We start from the raw sequence: 27,880 nt of genomic DNA, 5'->3' as shown, positions 1-27,880 counted from the left end.
ATCCAGAAAGCCCCTCCTCCAGCTGCACAGGTAACTGGTAACATCTCCTTTCCTGCACTTACAAAAAGGAAAATGGCAAATGGGGTGGAAAAGGCCAGAGGAGGAGATTATTTTTACCCCTTACCGAAATAAAGTGCGTTTTTCTAAGCGCAGGTCCCGAGACTCCAGGATACTGCTGTCCTGGTGCAGCACCAGGGGCTACAGAGCATGACAGGGATAAAACAGAGAGCAAATTCATTTTAAACTATGCAAAAAAGAGCAACTGTGTTGTTACATTTTTTTAAGGTAACTCAGAATATTATTAATACAGGTTTCATGCATTCTAGTGCCTGTTCCTTTATGACATGGAACGTGATTAAAGCATGTTTTCTTTTGGCTAGTGCAAAATGATGACCAATGACCAAAATCCAATTTCCACTGGAGTCTGCAGGTTTTCAGGAACTAGGTTTTTTAAAACAAACCTAGATTCTTCAATTTACATAAACTGAATAGAATAATGCATTATAAAATACAGCCAGCTAACAGTCTTTAAGACCTTTAAAAGAAAAAGCCCATAACTATGGACATTATTACCATGAGAAAAAATCAATCTAGATGGATCAACAGCATGAATTTAAGAGAATAAATACTTCATGTCCACTGCTTCTCTTTGAACTGGAGATACTAAGAGCCATCACACACACACACTGCACATCCACACAGATTGTTGTCTTGGAAATTTTCCTCAGTATTAAAACCTGTACCTCATTTCTAGCATTAATGCATCTCATTCATCTTTGAACAACTGAATGTCACTATGTTTTTGGGCTTTGATGCAGTAGCATCTACTGCCAGACACTGTTTTCTTTGTGGATAATTCAATTATCCTTCAATTAACCAGCACTGCCAATGTAAAGCTATGGGCAGAACCAGGCAATAAGTGTCAGTGTGGAGAGAACAGAATTCCCTATTTGTAAAATGGGGATGGAAATGCTTCCAAAAAAGCCCAGGAACACATAGTACCTTATCACCTCCAACTAGAAACAGGTCCACTGCAGCTATGTTGATGCCATGCTTCTCACAGACCCCCGAGAGCACCTCTTTGATGGAGAACCCTGATTTCACAGCCATTTTGCTGGATGAGCCATCTGGAAGGTTTACACAGCAGTATTTGGGGGATTTGTCTTTATCTGGTACAAATACAGGCAATCTTGAGGTTTCAGACTGGAAAGAAAAAAGAAAGCTCAGTGCCCAATGGGAAAATTAGGACTTTTGGAGTCTGCATAAAAACCAAGCCAAGAACCATACTTTCTACCATGCTTTAGAAATCCTTCCAAATACCACAAATACAAGATAAACTTAAATTCTGGGGGAAAAAAATAGATAAATATCACAATACTGCAAAAGTTTAAATTTATTTCAAGAACAGATTAAGTTTTACACAGCAAGTGTGTAAAACAGCTACAAGATTTACTAAAAAATTCCTAAGTATAAAAGGAAATAAAATCTTATTAAACATCCAAATAATGTCCTGCTGATGCAAAAACTGGCACCCAATGAATCAACATTTAAGTGAAGAGGAATGCCTTTAAACATCAGGTTCCTCAATCTTTCCTCTCAGAATTTCCTCTTCTTTCAACATAATATGAATTCTATGCACAAATACATCACAGAGAAATTAAAATTTTTAAATTATTTGCTTCATGACCATTAATTGTTTTTATTAAAGTGAATTAGAACTAAAATGTTATGGGCTAGGCACTAGAGTTATTCTAGAGTAACAACAGAATAGTAACACTACTACTAAATATCATAAGTATATCTGAGAATTTAACAAAAAGCTCACTTAAACTTAAAAGGACACTAAAAAATATTGGTTTTGACAGCCTTTTAGGGTACTCATCATGCTTTTTCTCTTTTCTTTAACTTGGTGCTTCTCATTCAAGTCACAGTAACTTTCTGTCTTAAATCAGGTGGGAGTGGGAGAGAAATGAGGGGTTGTTGCTTTAGGGAGGTTTTGCATTTTCTATTTTTTAAGGCAAGACTTTTCTGCAACAGAAATAAACATGACTTCACCATGTATGTTTCCCTGATTAATATTTTTAGCATAGATAAAATTACACAGTTAATGGTTAACTACACAGAATCTAGTTTATTAGAGGGATATCAAAAAAACACTTTTAAATTTCCTTTTTTTAGATTCTTCCTCCATATCAATATAGATAAAATAAAGTATTACATCTATGTTTTATTAATACTCTTTTAATTTTGCACCTTATTAGTTATGCACTGTGAAGGTAGAACTTGATGGTTAAAAATCACAGTGTCTTCACTTGTTAATTTCTTAGCACAGTGCTTGCAACAAACTTCTCAGCTTTTTAGGATCAAGTCAAGTCATAATGACAAGAACACAGAACTTTAAAAGAAATAGACAGAAAAGAAGCCTAACAGGTACTGGCACAACAAAAATCAACCTAATCCAACTTAATTGCATAGGCCAAGAAGAGGGAATGCTTTAACCTGTGGTTGTTCAAATCATATTCTCTCTTGCAGGTTTTGTTTAGAAACAAACTGTTTTTAAAGAGCTACAGACTTTAAAAGGGAAACTTCATTCTGGAAGTTCACTGGTGCCTAATGTTAACACAGACAAGATGCAAAACATACCCAAGGACAGAGTAAGAATATATGAATACAACTCCATTGCATTTCTAACACTCTAAAATTGCCTAATGATACATCTTGTGCTCCAGCTGTATCACTTAAAAACCCTTTCTAAGGCATTACATCAAACAAGCTACATCACACTGTTTAGAAAATCAGTAATTCACTGTTTTATCTGCTCCCCCAGAGGTTCATTAGTAAGAGGCACCATTACCAAGTCGAGACTAGCAGTGGACGACATGGAGCCTTGTGATTCCCGTCTGTATGACAATCCATTGGACTGAAAAGAATCTGTTTGTGCAAAGAATCAGCAATCAGTAAAGAGGCTATTTTATTATTTGTTATAATACAGAAAATCATTTCAAATGTTAGCTTGTTGGTTTTCTTTTTTCATTAAAAGCAAAGAAACCACCAAATCTTCATACTGTGCACAGAAACCAAAGCAACTTCAGGTCAAGTATTTATGGGTTATGTGAGCCCTGAATAAACCCACTTGTTTTTATATTTAAAAATAAAAAATTTATATATTTTTAAAAAATATTAGTTTAGTTAATTAGATTTAAAAAGATTTCTTAGAAATTATTCTAACACTTCAGATATTATCCAGGGAAACAAATATATTTTTAAGTGTAAGTATGGTGTTAGGACACTAAAATCTAAGACAATTACTAGTCACTTTCAGAAGGTTGTGTCTATGATCTCAGCAAATGCCTCTGACAACTTTTCACATATGAATATACAAAAACACTCAAATTATCCATATGATCAAAGGTATCTTGGAGGTCTGGGCATTTATCAGAAGCAAAAACTACACTATCAAATATGGACCAAATGTGGTGCTTCACTAGAATTTATTCCTTTTTAACTCAACAATATAATTTATTGCAAAACTTTTGTCTCCTCTAGAAGCCATATACAGGTGCTTTCATAAGGGAACTTGTCCTTGAACCCTCAAACACAATTAAGTAACAAAACAGCAGGTTACAAGGGCTTTCACACCTCAAACTCTCCTTTTTTGATTTTAGTCAGGGAAGGTGAAAACAGATGGTGAATGCTCAAAAGTGAACATACCTGTGTGTTACTGATAAAAGAAAGAAAAGTAGGATAACACAGATGGAGGAATTTTTAAATAGCTGTAACTATCGCACTATTTACTGTTATGCTTGTGTTTCTGAAAAAATTGAAATTATCTTTCTATAAAAATAGTAGCTCTCTGCTTGAAAAAGCAATTACCAGCACACAGAAAGGCAGAATGTGCCAAAAAGTAGAAAAAAAGAAGTCTCGTGGAAGTCAGTAAAAACAAATTTAAATATTGTCATATTTTCATCTATTTACTTGTACATATTCTTCCACAAAACTGCAACAATAGTAGCCACACTGTGGCCTTCTGACTTAACAGTCCTTTTCTTCTGTCACTCCCAAGAATGCACTTAGGAACTAATCACGGTGAGATTAGTCACATCTACTGCTGAAACAACCTTGAACCAAAGTGGGGTGTGATACTCACCGTTTGGATAATCACCATTTTCTCTTCTCTTCTGTGATTTTCCCAAACTCTTACTTCTTGACCATGAGAAGAACGTTCCCCTTTTCTTCTTCTCAGTGTCCTCCTCTCCTGACTCTTCATTTAAAGATCTTCCCGACTTTGACTTACCACTTAGCTATCACCAAAACACAATTAAATCACTGGTTGGATCACAGTTGTGAGTATATTTTCTAAAATAAACCTTCCCACACTTCTTCCTAAAACAAGAGTGTGATGGCCAGGTTAGCTGCCTTCTTTACCCACGCACAAGTCTCTGTGCCAGCATCCCTCTCAGAAGCAATCAAAAAAACCCAAAAAAACCTCACCAGTGGCAACAAAAAGAAATACAGAGATGGAAATATGCTACTTGGTAAGGAGTACAAAACAGTAACTGGAAACAAGCCACTGGAGAGCTCCAACAAATATGAAAGAACTGACCCCAGCTCACCAGTAATACCTAAGTGAATGTGGAAAGGCCATTTGCTTTGTTTTTAAAACAAGTTATTTTTCCTAGCCTAGGCTTTAACATGAACAGCTTTCAAAGATAATGACAAAGTACTGTTTAACATTTACAAGTATAATCAAGTATTTATTAGAGTTGAAGAATACAAATGTCAGGAATGTTTGATATTAAACTAAACTTGCTTTTAACAAGCTAGTATTCTTGTTAGGATATTAGAATATTCCTTGAAATGCTACTTTTTAAAGGTTCCTAGTCATAAGAATACATAATGGCAGATGGGGTAATCTGTAGTGATTGACATGAAAAAAGAAAAGTTATAATTTACCCATACAGTTATGTAATGCTATGGTGGTATTATCCACAAGAAGAAAAAAATAAACCCTAAATAATGTCAAGGGATCAGTCAGTAAGACTAGTGGTCTAATTTATAAGCAACTGTACTTATTCAACACAGAATTATCTTAACTTAGTAGGAGTTAAGAAATTAAAAACTACCCCCTGCAAAAATGAGTTAGTTTAGGTTAAGCCTTCTCCAAAACTTCTGAAAAAATGTCTCCTCTCAGCAAAGGTTAAATTCTGACATCTTAATTCCCATATTCAACCAAAATAAGCTTCTGAACTGGTGCATTAACAAAATAAGCCTTACTTTTTATTTGTACACATATAGTTAAATAACAATGAAGAATTAAAATTATATACAGAAATTCAATATCTAGAATACTGATTCAAAGGTAAGGATTTTAAAAAAACTACATAAAAATTTTGCAATTGTATTTGCCAGCATCTCTAACCACACATTCTAATTTTATTTTATATATTATCCTTGATTTTCTAAAGAACCTGAAAAACATTATTTAGAACTATGGTTTTGAGATAACAGCAATGCAAAGGTCACCTTTTTTGGTGTTGATATGTTGGATTTGTCTGAACTGACACTGTGTTTAGAGGTGGGGCTGCTGGGAACACGCTGAGGATCAGGAAGAGGACGTCCTTCCACTTCAGCTAAGATGCATTCTTGGTAAAGGGGGGATTTGAGAAAGCGAGTATAGCTATCAAACTTCATCAAGTTAAATATCTGAAATGAAACCACAGTGGATAATGGTTACATACATTCCAGTCACACATCAAGAAAATGAAGCTACTTTGCAACAGGAAACTCCCACAAAATTTAGGACATCAGGTAAATAGCATAGGTATGACATTGTTTAGAGCTGGCTAAATACACTGCACCCATTTCAAAGTGAAACATCTACTCCCTTACAAAAAGTTCAGAAAAAAGTTATGATTTGTGCAGAGTGCAAGCTGAGATGCTCTAGAGTCTTGCCAACACCATCCCCTTTTACTGCATTGATACCATTCTATGTGGAGCATGTAGCAAGTTGGCCATTCAAAACATTTTAAAGGTTACTACACTACCACTGTATGTGACAGGATTAAGTTATACAAATGTGTTAAGGTAGCTGTGAACAAGAAAAGTTTATGTTCTAAAACACACAGATGTGATATAATCACAATATGCAATAATACACGATACACAAAGTTAATTGCTGATGAGAGGAGAAGCTCAGAGTTCTTTACATATACATAATGCTCACAGAATTATTTAGGCTGGAAAAGACCTTTAAGATCATTATGTCCAGCCATCAACCCTGAACTAAGAAGTGTTAACAGTAAACCACAGTCATGTGCCCAGTGATAAGGAAAAAACCCATCAGTATCTCTGGACAATTCAATAATCAGGGTGCTGTAGATCTTGAAAGAGAACAGTTTACATTAAATGACCAACATTTATCTTTAACCACAGAGGAAGAAAGCAGCTCTATACCAGGCCTGGAGCAAATATGTGAGGCTGATTTAACCAAAGCTAAATTTATGAAAGTGAAAAAGAGCTTTTTCTTAAATGCTAAATAATGTTTAAAATTTTTGTTCCATTTTTGCAAAACTGCTGTTTTAAGTGACTCTATATTTTTAACTCTGTATCTTCTCCCATGATTCAGTTGATCTGAAAAAGCAGTATGAATGGCTGCTTCTTTGGACATGACAAACTCCCCACAGGCAAAGGAAGGTATGCCCCACTCAGCAGGTTATGGCATTCCCAAGAGTATAAAGCAAAGTCCATCACTGAGCCAGTGGCCCATTGGCAGATGGAAACCATGCTTCAGATGGTGCAGACACCCCCTTCTCAATAGCCTTTAGTCCAAAACTTGTTTTGTTAACAGCAAGATAGAGCAGAGAGAGCCTGATCCTGCAGAGTCACAGAAACCTAGCTGAAACTGAATGTCAATTTCCATGTTTTTGACTTTCCCTCTGTATATTCCCATTCCTATTCAGATGCTGCCAGTCATCCTTTTTGCACCTTCTAATGTACTGTTTCCCCCTATGGAAAAATACTTCTGTATATGCCAGCTTTGACAGTCTGCAAATTAAACATACTGAATACAGCAGAAAAATTACAACTTTTTAACTTTGCTGGACAGAGTAATGAGAGCATAACTAATTTCCCTTGAGCTGTTTATCATCTGCCCTATGTTTCTAGCCCACACTACATCCATGATTTCCTATATTTAGCATTATTATCATATTTACATATCTTAATGATTTCTGCTTATTTGGAAAAGGCTAGCAGATGCTAGTTCTTGTTTGTAAAAATGAGAAACATATTTTAAAAGCATAATTCGAAATCTTCAGATAAATAAGAGTAGAAAAATTTATATTCATTACCAACCCTACATGAAGTACATACCATGTTGTTCTTATTTCAGTATGTTCAAGTGACCTACACTGCCCTCCATCCAGAAATACTGAAAATTCTTGTTCTTATTCAATATACAAAAAGGAACAGCATCCTATACTTTGTACTACATCTTTGGCTGCATCCACAGTGTCATTACAACCTCTAACAACAAGATCATGGAAAAATTTGTCAGGACATGGACAGAAAGAAACTTTCAAGTGCATTCCCAACAGGCAGAGAGAGAACGGCCCGAAAGTGTTTCCAAGAACTTTCCCACACACTTCTCCAACTCCTCTGCAGCCTTACAGCAGCACCTCCCATTCCCCAGCATCACACTCATCCAACAACCACCACAACAACAACCCTTGCACTCTGTGATCAGTGTTCAAATCTAAAAAAATCTCGTGAAAGAGCACAAATGCAGAGCTTTCGCTTTATTAAGGTTTATTAAGGTTGTGTCACCACCAGGAGCTGAACTCTGAGAGTCTCTGGGTGTGCTGCAGTAACCACATCACCCACAGCTGTGTGTTCTCAGGGTGGTGCCATCCACCAAGACCACAAACTGACCTACAGAACCAATTTCTTGCTGAAACCAAGAAATGAAGGGCCACTGAGCAGCTGATTGCCCAGCACTGGCCTTAGCCAGGCAACACACCACCAGCTCCTCTGACAAGCTCCCAGGCCACATCCTTCAGCAGAAGGAACTCTCAGCCTGCTTCACTTCATTCTGCAGTGAAAGGAACAGGTCTGGCTGAGGGGTCTGACTGAGGCACTGGCAATTTGACAGAAACAGGTCAGGTACAGACAGGCCTTGTGGTAGGACTGGACCCACAGCAAGACTTCTCATGAGCATTTTCTCCTGCATTATCAGCCCTCCAACTAAGGATACAGCATCTTCAAAGGGACAAAGCCTGCATCAGCCCTGTTACCTGACTCATCAGGACACCCTGTACTCTACCAAACAAATGGGAGGGGATAAGGAGGAATTCAGGCATAATCTCCACAACACCAGGATGACAAATGCATAGAAAAATGTCTGGGAAGGTGGTGACTGGTAATTCCCACAGAAGGCTCAGGCTTGGGAGGTGCATAAGAAGTAGCTACAATGCTGGAAGCTACCTGACCACCAGACAGACCTACCTTTGTATCTCCACTTGCAGGAACATGACACCACACCCAGCTGCTCAGACTGCCCATGTGGTCTGAGATTGTGTCCTAAGACTGTGACCTGGCTCATTAAAGTTATGGCCTTGATTTCAAAATGATGATATCAGAATTACTTCTACAAATAAACTGGTAGGGTGGAAGAGCTACCAAAGAGATGACTGAGGAAAAAACACTGGAAACTTAAATTCTACAGGAAATGTAAAGTGTACCCTGTTGTTGCATAACTGGTCTGGTTATCAATAATTATTTAAAATACATCCACTTCAGAGGTCTTCAGACTCCAACAGTTTTAAAACCTCTTTGCCTGACAGTAGTATTAAAGCATAAGGGAAGAACTCCTTTAATACAACTGACATTTTAAAAACCAAAATTAGAGACACTACTTGTGTACTCAAGTCTCAGGGAAAAGAAAAGCAGCACACACTCTGTGCAATGGTACTGCAACACATGGAATTATTTACTTGCACTAAACCCTCATTTCAATAATAGCACTTTTCAGATTATTTTTTAGTTAAATGACGATTTTCTCTACACATAACAGAAAAACAGTCAAGCAGCCTTTTTTTCTATTCTTCTAACAGAGTCTGAAATATACAGCATGTAAAACTATTTTTATAGGTTATAAAGGAAAAGATAACAGACATAAACATAGAGCATTTATGGTTACTATGGTTACCTGAAGTTGCTGTTCCTTGAACATATCTGGATGGGGGGAATTGAGAATATCATCTGCCAGCTGTGCCTGGCTGTCAATATTAACTGGGGTTGTAGCTTTGCTACACAAGAACTTACTGAAGATCTCCCGAGCCCTGTAAGAAAGCTAAAGAAAAGAAATGCTAAATGTATGTTGGTTTTAAAACCATATTTTAGCTAGGCATTTCTTACACTGATATATTCCATCCAAAAATAGATAGACACTTCTGAATCTTTTCTATATGTATTTTGTATACATCAGCTTTTGCAAGTTTTAGGCACATAAAAAGGATTTTTCCTTTAAGATTACAAATATTCAAATATTTCTTAAACAGCAAGTTGTCCTCCAAATAAAAATTAAATTAATTAAACAGTGAAGCACAGCAAGTATTTTTTAAAAAGGAGAGTAGATTTTTTTAGATTTTAGACCTTTCACATAACAGTTACTATTTAAATACATCCTCTAAGATTCAATTTCTAGAAGTGAGAAAAAGGTAAGTATGTATATGAATATTTACAGTCAAAACCACTAATTTTTAACTTGTTTACTTTGAAATACCCACATCACAAAAATAATGGAAAACCCACCAAGCTGAGCCCACAGCTCTTAAGGGTGGTGTTCAGAAAATACACTGAAGACAGAAAAAAGTAGAATAAAAAAACCTCATTAGTAGACAAAAGAGTTAAGAGAGACTTGGAATATTAAATTGCTTCCACCATTTAAATCTGACTGGATTTGGCTGTGGTGTAGACAGAAGTGTTGCCAACCTGTACAAGGTTCAAAATTCACCCAAATTGCCTGACCAATGTAGGATTCCCTCAGAAGGATGAGAAGGAGATTCTCATAATTTGTGAACAAACATGGGAGCCCTACCCTTTGAGCAGCACATAATCTAAGTTATTTAGAAGCACAGTCTTGGTTGGTGGAGGTGCATTTCCATGCACTGGGCTACCACTGCTGGCCATTTCCAACATCCAAGATACCTTACCTCATTCTTACAGGGCTGCCTCTGCACTTTGCTGCAGTTCAAACATATCCAACATCTCAAATTTAGACCATCCCACCCCATTTTAGTGATGTCACAGCACACAGATAAAGCACAGCTCCATTAATTTCAATAATCTTGAAGGAGTAATAATTTTTGAAGAAGGAACACAAGGTTCTGAAATACAACATTGACTTACCTCTTTCTTATCATGTGCAGGTACATGGTTAAAATATTCACAGGCCTGCCAAAATAAAATATTTTCTTCACTAAATTCTTTCCGTAGAAATTCCTAGGGAAAAAAAAAAAAAAAGCAAATAAATAAATGCCTCAAATAAAAGTTACTTGACAGCTTTAACAACATATTTATAATGCTTGAAAGCTACAAAGGTATGTTTTCAGTCTCACAGTTCAGTTTTCTTCTAAAGTAAAAATCAGTGTATGCCCAACACATAGCTGGTGCTCCCCCTCTCCCTTGTTTCTTTTTAAATGCATATAACTGAGAAGAATACATCCAGTTAAAACCAAATAATTTTCAAGTACAAAGTTTGAAGTATCATGTATCTCTTAATACAATATCAATTGAAGTAGTGCTTAAACTGGTGAACAAACCTTTAACAAAAATTTAAATAGTTTATAAACTAGATTTAAAAGTGACACTGTAAACTATCTTTTATTGCAGTGCTGCTGATATAAGAGAGTAGATGTTTATCAAGAAGTGCCCATAATCAATTCTGGATTTATTACAGTGACTTTTGGTATCACATGGCAACTATAAAAGAAAAATCTTTCATCATTGTCCTCTGTGTTTGAAGTGCTTATGTAATTTCTCTTTGGAAAATACTGAGAGAAAAAAAAATTATCTCCCAGTACAACACACAATAAATCAGGACATTTATATTACAGCATCCTAAAGTCCAAATGAACACAGGTACTCATTCAGTTGGAAAATTCTACAAGCACAAACTGTTCCATATTCAAATATGTATATAATTCAATATTCTCTCAGCATCTTAAAAACATTTTAACTATCAGGGGAAAAATGAAGATATTAAAAAAAATAACTCGATCCACCACAACCTTCACTCAATTGTCACATGGGTACCAGTAAAACTTCCTGATCATACAAAGCAGCCTCAGAAAGCTGTGTAAGAACAACCTCCACAGAAATAAACTTAAGTTCATTTGTGCTTTTCAGATTTACATGGAGTTTAGGGAGTCCAGCTGTAAGAAAGCAATTGAGATAAACTACAACACAGGGAATCAATACCCAAGCAAGCTCTGAATTTAAAGTTCTTCAGATACATAAGCTGAGACACCAAACACATAAAAGACAATCCAGAGAGCAGTCAGGGGAACATTTCTGCACTTTACATGTAATTTCATATTAAAAGAGAATCAAATTAGTGAGCAAGAACTGGAACACAACTGCTTACTTCCCCCTTGGCACATTCCCTGTGAATTAGAGTCCATCTCCCACTTGCTTCCTTGTGGCCACAGGGTTTGGGCACAGCTGGCTGTCCAACAACCCAGCCTCACCAGGAGCCCGAGTGGTGAAGCACTGCAGCACAGCTGGAGCATCAGGCAGCTGTTGGGAATGGCTGGGAAGCTGCAGAGGCTGGACTGAACCCCTGGAGAGGGGAACCTGCAAACTGCTCTCACCTCCTGGCTGACTGCTCTAAGCAGCAGCTATTATGCAAAGCGTGAGTATTTGCAAAACATGCAAAATCTCTCCTTCTTAGAGAGTAATTCCTGCTCTGTGACAAAGCTGTCCTCAGGAAAGGCAGATGCTGGATTCCAAATGCACCAAGACACTGGCTATGGAACCATGAACTCAATGCTGGTGTCTCAATGTTCCTGGATATTGGCAGCAATCTGTAACTGCACAGTGTTATGGCAACCAGGTTAAGAAATCTAAGCAATGGCTCTGGACATCTTCTGGGTCTCAAGAAAATGGTGATGCACACAGCAAACTTCAACATTCCCTAATTGGTTTTTTTTAAGTGTTTTTTTAAAGTTTTTCTTAAGACATGCATTTTTGCATTGTTTATAAAAAGAAGTTCTAATTAGAGTAAAATGGGGTGGAAAAAGTAAAACTTACAGAATATCTGAGGTTGGCTTTTGCTGAAATGAAGTGTACCTTTAATCTTTTAATCTGGAAATTTATTAAAACTATATGAGTACTTTTTATAATGTAAATTTTGAAGTATCATAGCAGATAAATATTTAATGCAGCAATTTCATAACTGTACACAAGTTTACTGGAGGTTTACAAGTAATTAGAACTAAGTCAACTGAACTTTCAGTAGCAGCCCCATGAACTACATCATTTTCAGATGGACTCTAACATCAGACCAGAATTGTAATTTTTCCTCCAGCCTGACAAAAAGTCTCAGTATGAAAGCTATTAACTATGAAGCACTATTAACTCTCAGACTACTCTGCTAAAACAAGGAACATAATATCCAGGATTTATTATTTTGCTTTCCTCTTCTGTTTCCACAAACAGATGTTCACTGTTAATGTGGGTTTTGGATTCCTCCACCATTTAACATGGAAATCTGTTTATTAATCATTGTGATCTCTTAATATTTTTGGATCAAGCAAGAATCTGATTTATTGCAGATACCAATAATCTACCTCTCCTATACCACAGGTTTCCTTATATTCTCATGGTGAAAATTACTTGAGCAGCATAAACTGTCCCTGTGTACACATTCAGAATCACTAACACACTCCCAGTGCAACAAAGCAAAAGTATATACCCTCAGTTTCCTTGCATGCAAAATAGAGATGATGCTATTTACAACATCATAAAAGTGCTGTGCAGAACAGTATTGATGCTTTGCAAATACTCAGCATTACTCCTTCAAGTTGCAGTTTTTAACTAGTGCCCTTAACTAGCATAACTACTTCCAAAAAGTATTTCTAAAACCTTTTGCAGGAAAATAAGCCACTCTATCCTTGAAAAAATCTTCTATGTGGCTTCTAACATTTCAGGACACAGGTGTGAATAACAACACATTCTTAAGAAACAACCAAAAATACTTCCTTCTTCTTGCATAAAGGCTACAGATACACAAAAAAGCATTTTACAAAATGGAGAAGCATTCTAGAAGTTCCCAGACAAAACCAAATATAGTTTTCACCCGAAACTTCTGCTATGCAGAAATGCATGGCAATCTGAATATTACTCTGAACTCTTGAACTCAGCTGTGAACCTATGTAAACTCAGAAAGATGCTCAGATAACAACAGAACACGAATGAACTTCTGTCTCTTGTCCTGCGCAAGGAGAGTGTGAAGAAAAAAAAAAAAAAACAACAGGAAAATTACTGCAGCAGCATCAGGTATTTTGGAAAGCCTCTTATTGCCCCTCAAAACTCACCGAGAAATATTTAACACCAACAGAATCCTGCAGAAGACGCTCAAAGGACACGGCCCAGCTTGCGACTCTCCTCTCTCGCAGCCGCCGGCAGCTCTGCACGCTGGGGAGGCTGGCATTGCTACTCAGGCTGTTCTCACTGATGCAGTCTTTCAACTCAGTGCTATTCAGCTCTGGTAATAAAGGAAATTAAATCTGTCAATAAAGTACTACTCACTTTTACCCTTCACTATTGCTCATTTGATTTAGTACAGCTCCTGCTCAAGCTCACTGTGGTGCAGGCTTCTAAATAGCCCTCTCCATTTTTATTAAGAGCACCTGCATAGAAAAAACACCCCAAACAAACACCTCTCAAGTTTCTTCTGTTCCACTGTAAAAAAAATTAAATCATGTCTTAACAGCAGACCCCTGACAGAAGCAAAAGAAGCAGTCCCAAAACAAAATCTCTTTTCTTGTTCCAAAATAAAATACATTTTCCTCTTTATATTTCCCATGCTATGGACTGCACTCCTTCATAAGTTTATCCAAGGAAAGTTGACTTTCAAGAACCCACTGTTCACCAGAATATGGGCAAGATAGCAAATTGCAAAAATTTCATATACACTGCAATTTGCAGACAGGCAATCTGTGAAATTTTACAGGGAAACACAAGATTCCCATTAATACTGAAAATTTAGGAGAGAAGTCATTGTGGAAAAGAAAATTAGGAACATCAGCTAGTATGGGATGCCTTCCACATCCACAGGAAGAAAGAGACATCAACCCATAGATGCTCAATTTATTACAATTTCTGATAAAAAATAGGGATCCCTGGCAGACTGCAGCCAACATACTGGAATAATCTGGAGATCTCAAAATGAGAAATTACCAGATTCTTTAGATCTCGAAAAAATGGAAGTGAGAAACAAACTAACAAGAACCCATGGAGAATTCAGGCAAACACAAAAAACCCTTGTGTAGCAGCCTAATAATTTTAAGCATTAACCCCAGGTCATCTTTGTCATGTCAGTAAACAAAATAGGCACACAAAAAATGTCAAAGTGACCATTTGTTCACAGAAGTAGAAAGGGGAAAGAAATGGCTGCTCTAAGTAAGAGAGGGAACTTTTTATAACAGGGCTCTATTCACAGATTTGTCATTTATTTTTTGCACACCCTTCTACAGGAGGATCCCTCTACCTCCCAGTGTACACAAATGTAAAACTTGAGTTTTACATGAAAAACTTGAATTTTTACTGATCTCACAGCTACACATTGCACAGAGGGGATGTAAGGTTTAATTCATTGTGGAGACACAACTAAAGCCTGAGCTACCTGGTCTGATCTCCCTGCTTTGAGGACAGGTTGCACATAGAGAGACGCCAAAGTGGATGAGATACTTTGAAGGGATGAAATACCACAGACATTCAATTATTTGAAAAATTTGCAGTAGCAGATGAAAATATACCCTCAAATTAAATAGATGGTATATTCAGCAATTTTATGCCAAATGGAAAAGAAGTATGCAGCTCACTAGAGATGGAATTTGTTTGAGAAAACTGAATTCCCAACCAGTCAGAAATGGACTGTGCTTCATAGGAACATTTTTATGATTTTCCTCATTTAATCTAAACTTAGACTAACTACAGCAATGAGTAATTTCACCAGAAAGGGCCTACTTTATACAATCTCCTTTCATGTTAGAAGTATTTGAAAGCACTTTGCATTTCCAAACTTCTTGTTACAAAACATTACTGTTCCTCCCTGGAAGTAAGAGCCTTAACAAAATGCACCACTCAAAAACAGTTATAAGAATTGGGAAAAGTTATAAAGATAGTTGTAAAGATAAGAATAAAAAATTTTAGGAGTTCTGAAACTTGATTTTTAAACATATTCTTAGCTCAGAAATATTTACTAAGATGTTAACCACTCTGAGTTTCTGTAAGCAAAGACATTTTTTAAGACAAAAATAAAAAAAGATGAAGATACAGAATTACATGAGGGAAGAACAAAATGTAACTTTGTATTTTCAACAGTGATAATTTTTAAGGACACTAGTAACAAGTCAGATATATAAATAATTTTCTTTGCCTAATCACCATATTAATCAAAGCTAATTACAAACACTCAGCAAATAATGCCAAATTTTCTTATATAAATATTTATTCACTTTTCCTCTTAAGACATATGAAAGAGCATAACCAAGTATACTGTTAGCTTCATTAGACCTCTCACCACAGTGAAACTATTGTGAAAGATGTTAATGTGAATCTGAAGGGAATTCTATTTAAATTTATTATCTGAAGTATTTTGCTTTAACTCTGCAGGTGGATATGTTCTATTTTGCAGTCCAGAATATAAATTGACACCCACTTCTTGATAGATCTGGAACAGTTTCAGATACTGCCTCACTCCTGGAGGGTTCAATCCCCAGTGTTCTCCAGTGATGAATGATGAAAGCTTCCTTGTTCCTGTCAGGCAAAGTCAGAAAGGCAAACTCATCCCACATACCAAACCCCTGAAACCTCCTTGGCTGGCAGAGAGAAATTAGGGAGCAGCCACACCAAGTAAGTGCTCAACTCTGGATTCTGGAGTCCCAGTGCCTCAGGACTCAGAGGATGGGGAAGTGGCAGGCACAGCAATCATCAGCCAGTCAGCATCAGCTCCCTCCCAGTGGCAGGCATTCAATTTCCCCATGGCAGCAGGGAAACCAAACTGCAATTACAGCCTCCAGTGTTTGCACCACTGGTAACTGCTAACTACCTTTAATTGCTACCAGCTGCCTGCTCTCTCCAGCTCCCCAGAGTTACAAAACTGCACTGGATTCTCCCTCCTCTGATACACTCCAGACTCTGGAGATCCCAGGAAAACAAATGAACCAAAATAAGAGACTATTTCCAACAACCAAAGAGCTACTGGCCCTCCAATGTGTACAGGTCCTCCAATGTGTTAACAGTGCATTAAGGGATTACTCATTCCCAGTAAACTGTCTCAGTTCTGGTAGATTAAATTTAAATAATTCAGACTTTTTTTTCAAAAATAACTATTTTTATTTATACTTAACCCTGGCACAGCTTTGGTTTCCTTTAATGAAGGAGTGCAGTTGGTTTGCTTTCAAAAATCTGTAGAGTTTTCTGCTATGATACCTGTCAAACTGAAAACAATACAGAAAAGGGTGTTTGCCAGAAAAGGCTTGATTATTTTAGTTTCTTTTACCACCCAGATCATCAGTTGCAATTAGAACAGTTACAGTCTAGTGCAGATATACCATTTAGAACTGGAAAACAAGAAAGTCAGATGGAAGGTAAAACACCTCCCCTGCTCTAACATTAGTACCCAATTTAGCCAAAACACACTTAAATGAGACTGTATAAGGCATAACTCCTGCTCCACTGCTCCTGCAGAGGAATGTTTCTAATGCAAGACTCCAGCATCAGGTTTCTTGACTCTCCCAGCTCATGCATTCCTAGGTACACACAGCCCACCCCGGAAAGCAGGAATGGAGAAACTTTTTAGCAGGTCACACATTTCATCTAAGGAGCCCTCTGTGATATCAGCAGAGGAAACACAGAGCCCTGACTCCCACCCTCAAATGTTCACACCATAGGGCTGTTTGTGCAAAGTGGACTCCTCCTCCTCCTCTTCCTTCTAAAGTATTTTTAAAAAGAAAAAGAGCCATTGGGAATCTCAGGATGCCAGATAAGTTTCATGTGAAAAATCCCAACTCTGCATGGACAACATGGACTACAAACGCCTGCCTTCCTTTGTCATCACCAGTGGGAGCACCAGCTTATCTTGTATTACCTGTAAAAGAAGGCTCCTTAATCAAACATTTCAAATCCCAGGGACCTAACTTTTTGTTCTGCTTGACAGCAACTATACCTACTGAGGAAAAACTACTTTGAGTGCAAACTCATTCAGTTTCATTTACTGTATTTTGGAAACACAGAACTGACAAAAAATGCTACCTAAAAAATCCTCAAAACCCAACGTTTTGCTTTTTTGTGTTTACACATTCCATAGAGGGTCTTGGTTTTATTTCTTTTACAGAAACAGCATTATGCAAGAAAATATAGGCATTTAATCAATTCAGTCTTGAAAGTATTCAGGACAGGATGGCTTCAGAAGTTTTGGTTTAGATAATATAAAGCCATAAGACTAAATACAATAAATGAAGGCTATTTTGTATGCATTTGTATGTATCATGTATACATTTTTCAGCCTACAAATACTGTTTATTGCTGTGAGCAACTAAGCACATTCCTCATAATCATAGGAACGTATTAAAATAATATAAATAAAATAGTCTAGTTAATCACTAAATACATTACCTGGATAAAGTTGATAAGAACCACTGTGGTGCCACTTAACCAAATACTTCAAGCCCTTCACTGAAAGCCATCCTTCTGAATCCATACCAAGTTCAGCTGAAACATCCCGGATCCCATTGGGTGCAGATTAGCCTGACTGTACAGCACATTGTTCCTCTGCAATTTTGGGATGAGGGAAGCTAATGCATTTCCCCACAGCAATTCCTGGGAGCCTCTAACACCATTCTAAACAAACTGATTCCTTACCCTCGTGGCTTCAAGCAGAGGGAGGCAATAGTATACTTAACACAAAGCATTATAAAATGCTACATAAATAATTTAAAGGAAAGACCTTTTGCCACTGCTGCTAAAGGAACTTGAATTATTTATGCTACAGTGGAATACAGCTACAGTGAGCATGCACCACCAGCAGAAATGACAAATAAGTCATATACCTGTTAGAGGAAATAATCCATCTGTATTTATAGTGTAAAAAGCATAAACAGCATTTTGCTTTATTTTGCACTTCATTGCAAAATTTTCGCCTTACCTTCTTCAGTTACTTTTTAAAATACAGTTTTACATTATTTATTACTGCAAACATCAGACTCCTTTGAGAAAGGTCTTTAGAAACATGTTTATTTACAAAAAAATCTTCCCAAGTGATGAACACTAAAAGCAAAAAAATCACCAGAAACTACAGCAAAGTAGTGTTTTAGGAAAAAAAAAAAACCAACATGCATATAGTATCTGTTAGGCTGAAGTATTTGGAAATAAGACTTCAGCTTTGTGGAACTGATCTCTGCAGGGAATAGCAGGTGAGAACTGACTCAGACATTCTCACTAGCTCAGATACCTCACCACCTCTGTCTGGGAGATGAATGATGATGGTACTTCTGTTAGAGATCCTCTGACCTTAAGGTTTTCCCTTTCTAAAGTGCCTTCCAGGTATAAATAGCCAAGTCAGACATTAGCTGGGGACTATTGATCATCCCTGTGACAATTGAGATGGCACAGTGCTCAGAACATCAGGCACAGGCTGCATGCTGTGTACACACTCCCACAGCCAGCAGCACAGGACAGTGGCTGAGGTGGCAAGTAAGAGAAACCTGCTAATTACAGGTCGCTGTAGTAACATAAAATGGTTCCTGCCACTCCTAGAGCTGAGGTGCTGCAGATTAGTTAATCAACAGCACTAATCTTGCATCTAAGCATTATTACAGTTTGCATTCTGATTGTCTGCAATTCATTACACAAATCAATTACAGTTAAGAGCTGCCACTGGTCAGCACGTCTGGAAACAGCACTAATTTACTATCTTGTAATGTCCAAGTGCAGAGTTTTGGCTGCTAACAACATCCCAGCCTTGCACAAGCTGGGATGTAAAATATCAAATAAACACAATAGGGGGTATATGGTTTCCAGGGCTGGACTCTAATATAAGCCATGACAAATCTTCATTGACTTTGGAAAGAATATGTACAAAGAACTGTTGTGCCTCCCACCATACTGAAGAGAAGTATATAAACACATAATTGCTTTTTACACACAAATTTTCTTCCCAAACTAAAGCTTAACAACAGTACAGTATCTAGTTATATGTACAAATACTAATAATAATACCAAGCAGGTAGAGACCTTAGAGCACCTTCCAGTACCTGAAGGGGGGCTACAAGAGAGGTGGAGAGAGACTTCTGACAAGAGGAGAAAAAGGGTAATGGCTATAAACTGAAGGAGGGTAGATTTAGATTAGATATAAGAAATTTTTCACTCTGACAGCAATGATAACACTGGAACAGGTTGCTCAGAGAAACTGTAATGTCCCATCTCTGGAAAAGTCAAGGCCAGGTTGGATGGCAGAGGGGCTGGAATAAGTTGACCTTTACAGTTCCTTCTAACTCAAATCATTCTGTGGTTCTGTGCTGATAGAGATTTAGTCTAGGAAGGGAAGTATGCAGTGCTGTACTAATGGTAACACTGGTGAAAATTTATCTGAAATAGACAAACCCTAAAATTTCTAAGTCTGTGGATCTATTTGCATAGTAGTGAGATTAAGGAAAACTGAAAAAAATTCTGTGCTGTGCCATACTCAATGAAAGTAACTGCTAGAAAATGTAATTCACACATGAATCAGACCTTTTTACTCAGTGCAGCTCAAAATGAATTATGAATTTATTTAATTTCACTTTTTCTGGTTACAGTCTCTCTGGCTCCTGTTTTTCCAACCCATTATTGGGGTATTTATGCATTGATTCAGTATTATTCAATATAGTTCAACTACCACTTTTTACACAAAATTATACCCCTTCTCAAGTAACATTTGGCAATGAAAAGAGTGTTTATGTTCAATTCTGAACCAGTTAAAAAAATAGGGAATATAATTCAGCAGAAAATTGCAGATAACTTCTTGGCTGTTCTTTTACCTCTCTGACCTTACACGGCCCTTAGATTTCATGAGTTAAAAAAACTGTATAGCATTAATTGTGAAAACAGTTACCTACAGATTTAGAATAAGACACAAGTCATATTGGAAGAACAGATAATAAGTATAATTTTTAAAATAAATTTTCAGCTGGAAGGATGAAAATCTTTAAATTATTATTGTATGAGTACTATCACAGGGATTTCCAAGTCTGGATAAGCAACAAAAAGACTTTCATTAACATAGACCAAGAACCCTCATGGAGACAAGACAAGTACATTGCATTTTACCTAAGAGATCAATCAAATTTTTGGTCCTCAACAACTGCATACACTGTCAGAAAGTCTGTGGTCTGCTTTTATTTTTATATCAAGCAGTAACATGTGGGGCAAAAAAATTTATTTTACCCAGGAAAACACAAGCTACATTTCAGAAACATAAAAGAGAATAAACACTATTACTTTCTGTTTTGTAGTTTTGTCACTTTGCAGACAATACAGATACAACACAGAGTCTACCTTCTCATCCAGACAGAAGTACAGTAAAGCATTAGACTGTGTCAGCAGCAGAGAAGGAAAATACCTGACAAAGTCAGCCACTGGAAAATGGCTCCAGCAAAAGGACCAAAACTCAGTGGCAGTTTTATTCTTGCAAAGAATCAAAAATTAAGATATGAAGTTTTGTAAACAGTATTGCTAATTTTCATTTACATGCAATATTAAAAAAAAAAAATTATCCTTACCATTCCAAATATGTTTTCCAATTTCACTGCCCTGATTACAACAACACAACACAATTACTGCAACACAGCTTGTTCCCTTTTGCCCTTTCTAATTAATAAATTTCTCTTGAAATGTTGTCAAAGAACAGCAAATGCAAAAATTCATTGAGTTTCTCTGCAAGATCCTGCAGAGAAGACAAGGAGAAAAGCCATCTCCTGGATACCCTACACTATACAAATTCCTTTACTCCATTAAGGAAGCCTTTTTCAACTGTTTCAATTAATTTCAAAACTTCAGAGAAATTGTCTTCTAATGTTTAACAAAGAGTGGACATCCCTTAAAACACTAAAGACATGTTAGAATCAAAACAAACCAGCTTATATGCAATAAAGAGGAGTTAACTTAGAAGTATTCCAGAAGTGCAAAAGCTCCATATTGGGATTTTACAAATATCAAATTACTTACCCCCTTCTCAAAAAGGATCACATTTAAGAAAGTTTAACCTCAATAAATGCACCAACAGTTTGCAACTTAGAAGCTAGAGCATCTCTTTAAAAGCAAATGAGGTATATAAAAGACAATAAAACAGAATGAGATTTTATCTACCACCCAATTATACACAAATCTACCAGCTCTGCCTCTATTATTATGAATGAAGAAGCCTAATTATTAAAAAAGTCCATATATAAGTGTACCATAAAAAATATTATGCAAATAAATGAGTGAAAGTATATGAATACAATCCTGCAATGTTTTCACTGGCACAGTTCCCCAAAAGCAGCCACAGATTTCTGCACCACCTTGGACTTACATCTTATAATATATCACATAATTTACCACATATTACATTGCTTAATGTGGAAAATTGATTATTTTTTATAATAAAAGTAAAGACAAGTTTCAGCTTACCTCCATCAGAAACAGTTGCTGACTGCAATAAAAAAGAAAAAAGAAGTGTTACTGAAGTTTCATGGCAAGTATCAGAAATCTTTGAGCTCCACTTAGTATTTGCAGTGTTAGCTACTTTTATCATCTTATTAACAGAAAATATTAGAGAGGAACATCTAAACCAGCTGTTATTTCTCACAGTTGCTTTTTTCCCCAGCATAAAATTCACCCCAGGCCTTTTAACCACTGCTGTCCAGGGATTTGATCCCACAAATATTTACTGGAAGAAGCATTTTTGGTTGTGGTAACTACACTGCTCCCAAAAGTCCTTCTTAGATGGGCAGAGACAATCAGTTGGTACTTGTGATCAGGTAGATACCTAAAACTAACCTGCAAAAACTGGAAAACAATAATAATCAAAACAATACCTCATGCATTTTAATTTGCTGTTGTGTTTGGAGACATGTAGCAATAAAATGAAAATTCAGTGTTTTGTCAGTAAGGTGACTCTAAAAACTTTCCCTGTCAGTGATTTTTGACTGTCCCAGAAACAAAAGGATGTTCAGAGTGTTTGCAATAAGTTGGAACTTAACTTCCAGTAAGTAAGAACTCCTCACCACCTCTTCCTATATTGTACATCAGATTTTCAAGGAAAATTACACCTCATTAAATTCAAGTACTGACCACTTCCCAAACAGCTTCTCCAATGCTTGAACCTTGACACTCAGCTGAGTGAAGTCTGGAGTATAAATTATTTTTAGGTTTAAGTTTGCACTGATTTTCTAATGACTAACAAAGTATTTTTATTTTAGTTTGGCCAATCTTTTCTTGGTCATTGAAAGTGTCCTCGAACCATTAGGAAACCTTCTAAATAGTTAAAAAATACTCTCTTCATTTCATAGGAAAGAATGCCCTACAGTATCTACTTCTTCAAGGTCAGAAACACACCAAAGAAGAAAAGCATAAATATATACACAATTCAAGCTATCAGCTACCTCTTCATAGTTTGTATTTTTCAGCCTTGGCAACAAACACTCCCACTCTTCTTCAAAATCCACAAAACCCTTGAATATTATCTTCTTTCTTTCTCCCTTTCACTGCAGGCTCTCACAGTGCTGTTAACACTCTGAAGAACTTGTTCCAAACTGTGTGGCCTCACCATTCCCACCACCAGGAGAGGATCTGATCTGGTCTTTGACAAATACTCTGGGACTTTCATAACCTCTACTGACATCATTCCCCTGGTGCTAGGTCAGACAAACACAAATTATTTTTAAAATGGAAAAAACACTGACACTTCTTGCTTAACTACATAAATGCTTCTGGATCTGTGAGGCATAATAACAATGAAAAGTATATCCAAGCATCTCCCTTTAATAGCTTTGTTTCAGGTATCAAAAACAGTTCTGGTTATAATCCTTTAGTGGGGTTTAGGACATCTTTTCTGCTTTATTTTGCACATAAGTCTAGTGATCATGTTATGCATTCAGAAGCCATAATTTAATTAATGTCTGTAATTTAGAAAATTTAATTTGCATTACTGAAATTTAGTTTATAAATGTGATTGCTTCTAATTTCTTAGTCACATCAGTGTATAGTACAGTTAATGAATAAACAACTTCAATGTCATTTCTCAAAGAATGAGGAAAAGGATGACTCAAAGTAAAGTAATAGTATCAGTTCACACATTGGACAGAAAAAAAATCCAAAGTATTTTCAAAATATCTATATTTTAGGAATGGTCATTTACTTTGTCAGCTTTCATTACCTGGGTTCAAACACAAAGTATAATTCTCCATGGTTTTGCAAGGTATAAAGCAAAATTAATAGGATTTTCATGATAGCAGAAAGAATATTCATACTACTTCTGTCAAAAACTGAGAAGTTAAAGATTGCAAAATATAATTTTAAAGGGACAATGGTGCAATTGCATAGAAAAGCTCAACCATTAATGGACACAGAGTTTTATCTCAATCCATTTAGCATAAGTTAATGCAGTGAGCTTTCTACACATCACGTGTTGGTTGGTTTTTCATGTTTATTTTAAATGCTTTGTCTACTGCACATTACATTACCTGTATCAGCATCCTAAAGTCTCTCCAAGCAAGGCTTTACTAATTTTTATGTTCAAACATTTTAGGAAAGCACCTATAGGAGGAATATATTTTACATTACAGAGTCACTACATATACCTATGGTGTTCCATGCATTATCCATTTATTTCTATAGATCCAGAATAAAATATAATTTAAGAACATTTCTTTCAATTTATCTGTATAACTAAGTTCACCTAATTCAGTAAAATCTAGAAACTAAAGTTTGTAATTATTGTGTAAGAATTCACAGTAATATGTTCAAACTACATTTGTGAGTACTTAGACATCTCAGTATAAACCTGTCAAATTGCATGCAGTCCACATTTTCAGACAAAGAAGTTTCTTTTCTAAACTGTTCAGCTGAAACTTGTCTAGATTTGTCTTTGAATGGCATAAGTTGCAAGACCAGATTTTTTTAAATACTATGATGATCTCATTTTAAAAATACACTTTATGTTGGGGGCTGTTTTTCATTCTTCAGCATTCATGTTTCCCACCACTGGAGGCTCTTCAGGACAAAATTTAATCCACTAAAAAAGCTTGATTATTTGATGAAATTTAACACTACACACATATTAAAAACCACCTATTGAAAAACACATGTATCAGAAAGCTGTAAAATTGAACAGCTACTGTAGGTAGTCATTTCTGGAACAGGAAGAAGGGCAGGGCATGATTCTGTGCCAGTTAGAGCTAATGTGAAGATTATTAAAATAATATTTAAGTGTTCCATTCCAAATCACAGAACATATATGTTGTGAATGTGCTATTATCCAGAGATAAAATCCAATTGTGTGAAATCATCAAATCTTTCACAGCCAGATAAGAACTGAAATTTGTTCTTCGAACTACCCCAGTTACCAAATTAGTTTAGGAAAAAGCCCATGGTATATTCCAGGAGTCTGATGGGTACAAATTACTAAAATTTAAAAAATAAATCTAATTTAGGAAAAACTAAAATGCCTTCCAGTATATCTCTTCATGGGAGCTCTGCTTGCTCATCCAGCTGGATTAGCAGCTGAGTTACACAGACACCAACACACCCCGCAGTGTTGGGAGATGCAACTCTGCTCCAGGGACTTCAGGGCAGGATCTTGATCTCTGTGATTTGAAAGAGAAGCTCAGTGCCAGGGCCAGCAAGCTGGAGAGTGGCTTCCCAGTTACCATACAGCACAAAAGATGCTCTAGGTTTCTCTAAACTGGCAAATGTTTCAGCACATATTTCATAGCATAAAGTTCTGAATAAGAGAAAACATGTTACATTTCCCTTTGCATCATCTCTCTTTGCTAGGTGGAAAAACCAGAAGGGCCTGTGAGCTTTTGATGTTGTGTTCAGGATCTGCTAGCAACAAATCTAAAATAGTTTAAGCTTACAATAATTATCAGATAGAAAACCACTTTGTGAGTACCTCACTTTTTTTTCCAGAAGTGGAAAACATAGCACCTTGCACCAACAACAAGGTGTAAAGGGAGAGTGGGCATAGACAATAATGCATAAGGCTGAGGGTTCATAGGTTGGAACAGGCTGTATCTTTTAGCTTCCATGGCCTATAACCTGCTACATGTGTGCACCTCTGCATGAAGCTTGTCTGATGACATCTTTCAGGTGACAGAAACTCTTACCCACATAGCTCCATCTTACATGTTCCATTTTACATGGATCAGGTCCCAGAGAAGTGTCCAATTCTGCCATAACAACATCATGCAGAAAACAAAAAAATACCCTACCTATAGCCCAGATACTATATTGAGCAAATAAATCCATGTGTACAACTATCCAGGTAACACAATACAAAAATGTCCTTTTTTCACCACCTCAAGATTTATCACTCAAGCCAAAGTCATGCTCAAATACTGGAGTAGAACAAAAAGAAAGAGGGGGATACTGGCAGAGGTGACACATACTGAGAAATGCCAGGCCTCAGCAATAAAATGGAGCAACATGAAATCATCTGTACCATTACAGTGGGGGTGAATGCCTTCCTGAGTCAAAAAGATCTCTCTGTTTCCCACTCCTCCTGAGACACACAGAGTAAAATCTGTAAGGAGAGCGAAGACTTATTTCTCTCTCCTATTCTAACAATTACAGAATCACAGACTAAATAGAAACATCTATTCTTTTCCTGGGCATCCAGAAAGATTCAGAATAAAAGGGATTAAAAATGACCTCTCTGTTGCCTTTCCAAAGCACAGTTTCTTGCAACACAGGCATCGACTTCTTGCTGCATCTAAAGAAGTCTCTGAGTGCTGCCAGAATCTGTTACTTACCCAGCACATCATCACTTTACACACTATTCTATAAAGTCTCTGTAAATAAGATTTCAGGTTAGAACAGCACACCTAGCTCCACCAATCTTCTAAACTAATTTCTTCATATGGTTTCAGTATAGAGGATAATGCTAGGCAATCTCTTGGGTTCTGAAGATTTACAGGCTGAATACAGAGAACTTTCAAACATTCTGTCACTTATCTCAGGGAAAGCCTATCATTCAGTTGACCATCTGCTGGCATCTAGCTTTTCTCAAACTACTTCTTAAATCACCTGAAGCAACTTCTCCTTTTGCCAAGGTATGAATTACAAGCAGATCCCAAGGTCTTCAGTTACATTACTCCAGGATTTACATGATATGTATGTATTTTTAAATATATTACAGCATCAATATAATTCATGCCATGAAGTCCAGTGGTCTCTGGGAAGGGAGGGAGATCATGCCTCAAAATATGGTATATACAGTTCTAACATTACAATAAAAAATATAGCCATATTACTCATCAATTATTGCTAGTTTTTCCTTCTAATAATCTCAAATGTACTTCTCACCTAAAAAGTAGCATAAAATTACAGGCTTTTTATCCCCATTTCAAAATACTATTGCAATTAATTTCATGATTTAGAATTGTTTGAGAAGAGTGCCCCTTCAGAATGCCACTTAAAGGAAGACTATTACACAATTTCACTTTTCAATTCTCTGCCACCGAGTTGCATTTCTAACAGTTAACAAAAAGCATTCTATAAGTAAGAGTTCTGAAGAAAAACATACTGTACAACTACTGTACAGTAACTTCCCTGAATACATTCAGTATAATTTGCCAAGTATTTGAATCTATAAAAGCATGAAAAATAAATGATGTGACATTTGAAATTCCTTTAAGAAATAAATGTTCAACTTTTTACCCCAAACAAAACCAATCCTATCACATATAAACACAGTGCCTTAAGTGCCAAATCCATCCCTAAAATTATTTTTATAAAGGTACATACAAGATATATACAGCCTTACCTAAAGATATAATATTGATATAATGGTACAGAAAACATATACAAAACACATTGCACATAATTAAATAATAGGCACACATTATAAACATATTGGGGTCTTAGCTTTATACATATTGAACATAGTTCATAAATACATATCAAAATCTCAGTATTAGTTTGTATAACAAAATTACCTTTCTCTGAGAATAAAACCCAATGTTTGCATTTACAAAGGAATTTTAACTCAAATACTTTAAAGTAAAAAAGCTTAAAGGCTAAGCAAAAAGCATTCTGAAGCTGATACCATTCTTCTCTAATTTCTTGCCAATAACAATAGTCTATTCTAATTTCTCACTGCAACAATGCCTTGCTTTAGCTAAATATAATTCATATCACTTACCCGCTCCTCATAAGAAACAGCAGTTATTTTTCCTAGCAGTACTCTTCCTAAATTCATCTTCACTTAATATGGAAAAAGCATTTCCTTAACACGTCGGCTTCTCAAAGATTAAACTAAAAAATTCAACGCTGCTCCATGCCTGTACATGCCAGTAAAGTTTAAAGGCATTTCGTATGAAGTTCTATTTTACTCCCTTTATGTTACCAATAGCAA

At 36.4% G+C, this 27,880-nt stretch overlaps 1 protein-coding gene across 3 annotated transcripts in view; it reads right to left on the bottom strand.

Moving 5' to 3' along the window:
* RGS12 (regulator of G protein signaling 12) overlaps positions 1-27,880 on the bottom strand; it is an 83,264-nt gene that overhangs the window by 20,914 nt on the left and 34,470 nt on the right. For all 3 annotated transcript variants that reach the window (XM_079305853.1, XM_079305855.1, XM_079305854.1), the window contains exons 4-12: positions 21,934-21,955; positions 13,596-13,765; positions 10,408-10,500; positions 9,206-9,349; positions 5,524-5,703; positions 4,148-4,301; positions 2,855-2,931; positions 1,003-1,203; positions 125-198 (exon numbers count right to left, since the gene is read on the bottom strand). In XM_079305853.1, coding sequence (XP_079161979.1) covers positions 125-198; positions 1,003-1,203; positions 2,855-2,931; positions 4,148-4,301; positions 5,524-5,703; positions 9,206-9,349; positions 10,408-10,500; positions 13,596-13,765; positions 21,934-21,955 — 1,115 coding nt within the window. The remainder of the gene's footprint in view (positions 1-124; positions 199-1,002; positions 1,204-2,854; positions 2,932-4,147; positions 4,302-5,523; positions 5,704-9,205; positions 9,350-10,407; positions 10,501-13,595; positions 13,766-21,933; positions 21,956-27,880) is intronic.

The sequence above is a fragment of the Erithacus rubecula genome, assembly GCF_903797595.1.
Source record: "Erithacus rubecula genome assembly, chromosome: 5".
NCBI lineage: Eukaryota > Metazoa > Chordata > Aves > Passeriformes > Muscicapidae > Erithacus > Erithacus rubecula.
The sequence above is the reverse complement of the archived record's forward strand: the minus strand, read 5'-3'. Positions and strand labels throughout refer to the sequence as shown.